The sequence below is a fragment of the Rhinolophus ferrumequinum genome, chromosome 10 (assembly GCF_004115265.2).
Source record: "Rhinolophus ferrumequinum isolate MPI-CBG mRhiFer1 chromosome 10, mRhiFer1_v1.p, whole genome shotgun sequence".
Classification (NCBI taxonomy): domain Eukaryota; kingdom Metazoa; phylum Chordata; class Mammalia; order Chiroptera; family Rhinolophidae; genus Rhinolophus; species Rhinolophus ferrumequinum.
Window position 1 is genome coordinate 56138081 of NC_046293.1, and position 7344 is coordinate 56145424.

At 42.3% G+C, this 7344-nt stretch overlaps 1 protein-coding gene across 1 annotated transcript; it reads left to right on the plus strand.

The window, feature by feature from the left end:
• On the plus strand, window positions 1–5830 carry LOC117029422 (tigger transposable element-derived protein 1). Its single transcript, XM_033118687.1, has 2 exons — window positions 1–2005; window positions 4007–5830. Exon 1 carries the CDS (start codon window positions 38–40, stop codon window positions 1988–1990), a length of 1953 nt encoding a protein of 650 aa, XP_032974578.1. The 5' UTR covers window positions 1–37; the 3' UTR covers window positions 1991–2005; window positions 4007–5830.
• The last annotated feature ends 1514 nt before the right edge of the window (window positions 5831–7344 follow it).

The following is a 7344-nucleotide window of genomic DNA, read 5'->3' on the forward strand; positions in this document are numbered from 1 at the left end:
TCAGGAGCCCTCTGCCAATCACCCCTTGCTGTGAGAAATGGATAAAAGCTGCAAAGCCAAGAGAATCATTAACAGAACAACAATAGAGGTGAAGAAGGAAATTATTTCCAAACATGAAAGTGGTGTCCGTGTATGTGATCTGGCAACGCAGTTTGGTATTGCGAAATCTACAATTTCTACCATCTTAAAAAATAAAGAAGCCATTAAAGGAGCCAATGTTGCAAGAGGTGTTAAAACACTTACAAGACAAAGAACACAGACAATTGAAGAAGTGGAAAAATTGCTTTTCATATGGATAAATGAAAAACAGTTGGCCGGTGACAGCGTTTCTGAGAGCATAATTTGTGAAAAAGCTTTACATTTGCATGCTGACCTCATCAAAAACACCCCTGGAACAAGTCCTGAGAGTGATATTTTCAAGGCAAGTAGAGGGTGGTTTGAAAAGTTTAAGAGGAGAAGTGGCATACGCAATGTGGTAAGACATGGTAAAGCTGCCAGTGCCAACAAAGAAGATGCTGACCAATTTGTTTTGGAATTTAAAGATTATGTAGAGGCAGAGGGTTTCCTTCCCCAACAAGTTTTCAACTGTGATGAGACAGGCCTTTTTTGGAAGAAAATGCCAAAGAGGACCTACATAACAAAGGAGGAGAAATCATTGCCAGGACACAAGCCAATGAAAGACAGGCTAACCCTTTTATTTTGTGGGAATGCAAGTGGGGATTTTAAGTTGAAGCCTTTGTTAGTCTACCATTCTGAGAACCCCAGGGTATTTAAGAAAAACAATGTCATAAAAAGCAAATTGCATGTGATGTGGAGGGCAAACAGCAAAGCTTGGGTGACCAGGCAATTTTTTATTGAGTGGGTTCACGAAGTGTTCGGGCCAAGTGTAAAAAAATACCTCCAAGAGAAAAATCTTCCAATAAAGTGCCTGCTTGTTATGGAGAATGCTCCAGCTCACTCCCCAGGCTTGGAGGATGAGTTGATGGAAGAGTTCAGTTTTATCAACGTAAAGTTTTTGCCCCCCAACACGACTCCTCTCGTCCAACCCATGGACCAGCAGGTCATATCTAATTTTAAGAAGCTTTACACCAAAGCACTGTTCCAAAGGTGCTTTGAGGTGACCTCGGACACAGAGCTAACCCTCAGAGAGTTCTGGAAGAATCATTTCAATATCCTACATTGCTTACATCTCATAGACAAAGCATGGAGGGATGTGTCTCACAGAACAATGAAGTCAGCATGGAAGAAATTGTGGCCAGATGCTGTCCCTGAACGTGTATTTGAGGATGTTGAAGAGGATGCTCCTATTGTTGAGGATATTGTGTCTCTGGGAAAGTCCATGGGCTTGGAAGTGAGTAGTGATGACGTGGAGGAGTTAGTGGAGGACCACAAGACTGAACTCACCACAGAAGAACTTCAGCACATCCTGACGGAGCAGCAACAGGCGGCAACTGAGGAACTGTCTTCGGAGGAGGAGGGAAGAGGAAGTGTTTCTACTGCACTGATCAAAGAAATGTGTGCAAAATGGATTGAAGTGCAAATCTTTGTTGAAAAATATCACCCTGATAAAGCTGCTGTAAGTCATGCCACTAACACTTTCAATGATAATGCTATGTCTCACTTCAGACAAATTTTAAAACATCGGAAAAAGCAAATGTCAATTGAAAAATGTTTAGTGAGGAAAAGATCCAGTGAGTCTAAACCAGGTGTCAGTGGTGTAAAAAAATCAAGGGAAGGAATGGCAGAAGAGGAGTCACCTACAGTGATTCTGGAAGAGGGCTACAGAACACCTGAACAGCAGTCACCTATTGTGATTCTAGAAGAGGACCACAGAACACCTGAACAACACTCACCTATTGTGATTCTGGAAGAGGACCACAGAACACCTGAACAACACTCACCTATTGTGATTCTGGAAGAGGACCACAGAACACCTGAACAACACTCACCTATCATGATTATTGAAGGGGACCCCCCATCCAAACCATGACTGTCATCATTGCAGGTAAGAAAAAATTACATTTTCATTTTTATCATCTACAGTACTGTTTTTACATTGTTTATTATTGCTTTTACAGTATAGTATATTGTGTTTATTGCTTTCATTGTGTATCATTTTATGGGTCTATCGTATCATTAGATAGTAAAATTCATGCTAAATTGCTGTTTTAGGGGTTGATTTTAAAGGTCTGAAACGGATTCATCCATTTTGCATTACTTTCAATGGGAAACCGTGCCTCAGTTTTCAAACGTTTCAGAACTCAAATGGTCTTCCGGAACGGATTACATTCGAAAACCGAGGTACCATTGTATTTCCATCAAAACTGTGTGAAGTTGTTTTCCTTCTTTCCTTCTTATCACGATCTTTTTGTTCTAGGAAACTTGTAATTGAAACCTCTTTACAAGTAGGGTCCTGAAGGGACAATTTTTTTAAAGTAAGACGATTGTTGTCTTCCGAGGTTCTAAACAATTTAAAAAGGGGGAAAAAAATTGTGTTTTATGGGAATAAATGTTAGCATTTTAAAAAATAGCCATTAGCTCAGTTGGTTTGAGCATGGCATTGATAACACCAGGGTTACTGGTTCAAGCCCTGCATGGGCCACTGGGAGCTGCGCCCTCCTAAAAAAAATATTAATAAGAATATAGCCACAGGGATTTTTTTTTTTTTGGAAGCAAAATGACCATAAGGATTAAGAAAAAGTGTTTTATTCCTCACAATATCTTGTGAGACAAATATTATCTCCATTTAAAAAGCCAAGGCTAAGATAGGCCAAGGTCAACATCAACAGTAATAAATCAGTTGATAGCATGTGAAAAATAGCATTTTATCTCTGTAGTTTTCCTCCCACAAACCCATAAAACTAATCCAATCATGGGGAAAACATTAAACATTCAAATAGAGGGGCATCCTATAAAATACCCACAAGTACTCCTTAAAACTGTCAAGGTCATCAAAAACAAGGAAAGTCTGAGAAACTAACAGCCAAGAGGTGCCTAAGGAGACATGAGAACCAAATATGATATGATATAATGTATGAGATCCTGGAACAGAAAAAAAAATAGGTAAAAACTAAGGAAATCTGAATAAACTATAGCCATTTAGTTAATAACAATACTGTTTCATTAATGGTGGCACCTGTACTGTACTAATAGTGGAAACTGGATGTGGGTTATATGGGAACTCTGTGTATTATCTTCTAAATTTTTTTGTAAATCTAATAAAACTTTTAAAAAATAATTTGTGTATACACACACACACACACACACACACACACACACCCCACTTCATTTTCTACCAGACCCCAAATTCTCACCATTCAGAGCTCACTCTTTAGTTTTCACTAAAGGCCAGCGAACAGGGGAATTAATTCCAAACTTGGGAACTACGTAATTCCCAAAGATCACTGATCACTGATTGCTATATGTCAAAATGAGGTGTACAAGTAATGTACATAAACACATCACACCTTACCATCCAAATGAATTCTGTCACTTCACAGTAATCACTCAAAGGTTTTAACATTGTTTTAAAAATGAGGACACTGCTCAAAACACTTTGAGAATCATCTTCGGATTCTATAGCATGCATTGCAATGAATATTCATTATCTGCAGGTGGATGTGATGTATGCAAATAACCAAAAGAACTCAAGCCAAGACTGATGAGTATAATGGGGTGGGAAATCTGGATAGCAAATGTGTTTCAGAATTTTTTAGATTTAAGAAAGGTAATATGGTGCATATACAATATAAAGCAACAATCCCAATGGGGTCTGGGACACTCTGTAATCAAACAAATTAATATTTCTGCAATGAGATATGTGAATAGTCACTCTAGGATAAAGCTATGGGATAAACCTAAGTGTGATAAACAAAAACTACAAATAACCTCATGTAAGTTTAGGTCAGGTTTGCCACAACGTAAGTTCAGGTCAAATTAGGTTTTGCATCAAATGAGATTTAAAAGACTTGGTTTTCATATATATGTTTTTTTTTTATTTATTTAGGAAAAGGATTGCAGACAATGAATATTTGATGAAGACAATTCCCAAAGCTTTGAGGAGAAGCACTCCATTCCATTTACTCTGTCACCCAAGCTAGAGAGTCACCCTAACCCTTCCTCTCTTCCCTCAACACCCTAGTCACTCAATCATCAGGTCTTATTGATTTGAATCTTTTAAAATCTGTCCTTTCCTCTCCATCCCATGCCAGTGATTAGTCCAGCACTTTGCCATCTCTCACTTGGAACCACTTTAGTTTCCTCCAAGCTGGCCTCCCTGCTGTTTTTGCAGCCATAAAGCCCTTCCTCCACACTACTCCTAAATGCAGATCTGAATATGTCACTCCCATGTTACAAAGTCTTTATGGTTCTACAGTATCTCCTGTGATGAAGCCCAGGGTCCTTACTATGATCTGAAAGGTAGATGTAAAGACACAACTATAGCAATGTTATTCAAAGTTTGTTACCAATCTGCAATGAAACAATTTCAGAAATTAAGTGTAAGCATTTAGAAACTTTTATAGCAATTTGACAGAAAAGTTTTATATTTATTGAATCTAATAAAAATGGGGATTTTATTTCATTTTTCTACTAACTCACTTTTTGTGTATTTTATAGACGTAGTGGACAATAGATGGGGATTTCTTAAATTGGTCCTTTACTATAGTTTGAGAAGCCCTAGTCTATAATATCCTTAATGGCCTCGTACACCTCCCTGGGCTCCTTTTTAAGTACCACCACCACCCATCCAGCAATAATTAACAATTTCTAGTTTCTCAAACATATTGTTTCATACTTCCAGGTAAGTTTACATTCTGCTCTCTCTGACTTGACTGTGGCTTCCTTCTGGAAATCTGTTCAGACTTCAGAATCCCAGGCTGCATCATCTCCTTTAGATGTCTGTCAAAACCTGTCCCTCACAACTCCAGGCAGAATAGATCACTGGCTTCCTATACTTATGGCACCGTTTGTACCCCGTATTATTGCATTACATTGTAGTTGTTTATCCGTCTATCATCTCCCCTACGAGTCTATGCGCTCCTTAAAGGCAGTTCCTTTGTCTTTTTGAGGCACAGTGAAGCACCTCCTCAAAGATGCCTAAATTGAAGGATAACACTCCTTAGACTATAATTCTAATATGTTACTGAAAAAGGAAAAAAGGATCATTACTTTATATTTTTCTATTATCAGCAAAGATTTCAGCCTTCTACCTTTAACACCTGGGCATGAATTAATTTACCAGAATAGTGGACATTTTAGAAGGTCAAGGAACCAGACTTGTGAGACTTGCTGGAAACTTTAAGAAGGATGGAGACATGGAAAACAAATGTCTCCACTTAAACAGTTTTGCCCACGTTCAGCTCCTTTTGGAGTAAAATCTATGTCAATTGCCCTTTTCAGAGTTGCTCGGGCCTAGAAATAGCATCATCAACCCGTTTGTTTCAGAGGGCCCACCAGATACCCGAGCTACCCCGCAGAGGTCTTGGGCTATGGGTGAAACAAGCAACTATAAGTGAGTGTACACAGAGCCATGAGGCCACTGAGGGATGGGAGCAATTCTGCCCAGAGGGAGTACAGGAAGGAGAGGGTCCAAGAAGGTGACATTTGAGCCAGACCTTGCAAAGTAAGTTGGATTCAGCCTGGTGAAAAATTGGGCGGGGTGAGGGGATGCGGGTTAGACGTGCAATCTGCTAATTAAAATGTACACATCCCTGGGAATGAGAGTCCGCCAGGTTCGGGATTTCCTCACTCCTCTTTCACCCAATTTCTTCACCGTCTTTTCCCCTTTTCTTGGAAAATTGGGACTGAGGATACTGTTTCCCATCCTGGACTCTTCCACTATAGACAATAAATTAGTCAATTATTTATTAATAAATTATTCATTGACAATAAATCATTTCATTAAAGGGGATCCGTAGCTCTGCGTGCCTATGAGAACTCTGAGGTGGGGGGAGCAGATAAGTCAAGTAGGGAAGTGGTCCTGGGCCACCCTGGAGAAAATGGAGCCCACGCAGAAAACGAGAAGAAATGAAGATCTTTGTCCCACCCACTTTTTGTCATCTTCCACACACACACCACCCCTTATCTTTATGTTTTTCTATAGTTTCTCATAGTCTCAGCCTCTCTGTCTCTGTGTCTCTCCTTTTGCTAAAGACTGGAAATTCCTTGTTCTCAACGGAAGGGAGTAGGAGGGAAGATGGGGGTGGTAGAAGTGGGAGGGAAGCAAAGAACAGACATCTCAGCAGCCCTGGCTGCGGGGGTGCTCTGGGCTTTTGGTGGGGCTTGACAAGTCAATGATTTTTTAAATGTATACATTTTAAAATCCACACATAGGGGCTCACATACAAACCTAGACAGAGGCACAGATACACAGTGGATGTAAAGAAACACATACAAATAAATACATAGTCTCTGGCTACAGAAGTACGAACTGGCTATAATATCTTAAATTTGCTTAGCATTTTACAATGTATTTACAGAGTTTTCACATACGTCCTCTCATTTGAACCTCCTGACAACCCTGAGAAACAAAGATAGAAACGCCCAGGAGTTTCACACACAGGTTCCTACGCCGACAGACACCTAGGGGAGATGGCAGGTTCTGTCGGCGGGATTTTTCTCCCCTCTTCGGCCGAGTACCCGCCCCAGGACAGAGGAGTGAAAGCCTCTGAATTGGCTCCTCCCTCGTCTTCTTTCCTGGGGTGGGACCTAGGCGCCCGGCGCCCAGTGGGTAACTGCCCTCTTCCTCAGTCCAGCGTCTCCCTCAGGATACGGGGGCTCAGCACCGCCCCAAGAGGGCCAAGTGGGAGGGAGGGGGGCGCCTCAGCAGAGGCTGCGTGGGCGGAGGATGTGCGTCACGGGGAGCGTGGGCAGGGGGAGGGAGGAGGCACGTGGAAACCCGCGGCCAGCGACTGGCAGCCCAGACTCCAAAATAACCAGAGGGGGATGGGGGAAGGGCGCCCACACAGAACACAGGGGGTCGGAGAGTACCCCCCCAAGGAGCCTGTCTAGCCGTGCCCCCCAGTCGCGGGATAGGGGATAGGGAGGGACTCAGCTTTGTCCTATCACCCCACACTGGGTTGGGGCTTAATGGGGCGGGAAAGAGAATTTTAGCTACTGAAATCCCTCCAGTGATGTACCCCTCCTCTTCTGCCCCCAGCGGAGACCGAAAGGTCCCCTCGCCAGGCCGGAATGTAGAACCAGCCTCCGCACACGCCGCCCACGCCCTGCCGGGCCCGGGCCACTCAGAACTGCGGAATGATGGGGCGGAGTTGAGGCTTCAGACCGAGGGAACCTTGCCTCTGGCCAGTCTGTTCGCTTCCAGTCTCCCTCCCCCTTCCCCCA

Bases quoted from the DNA above. Each gene is read 5' to 3' on its own strand.
- LOC117029422 (XM_033118687.1), top strand. From the start codon at position 38: ATGGATAAAAGCTGCAAAGCCAAGAGAATCATTAACAGAACAACAATA.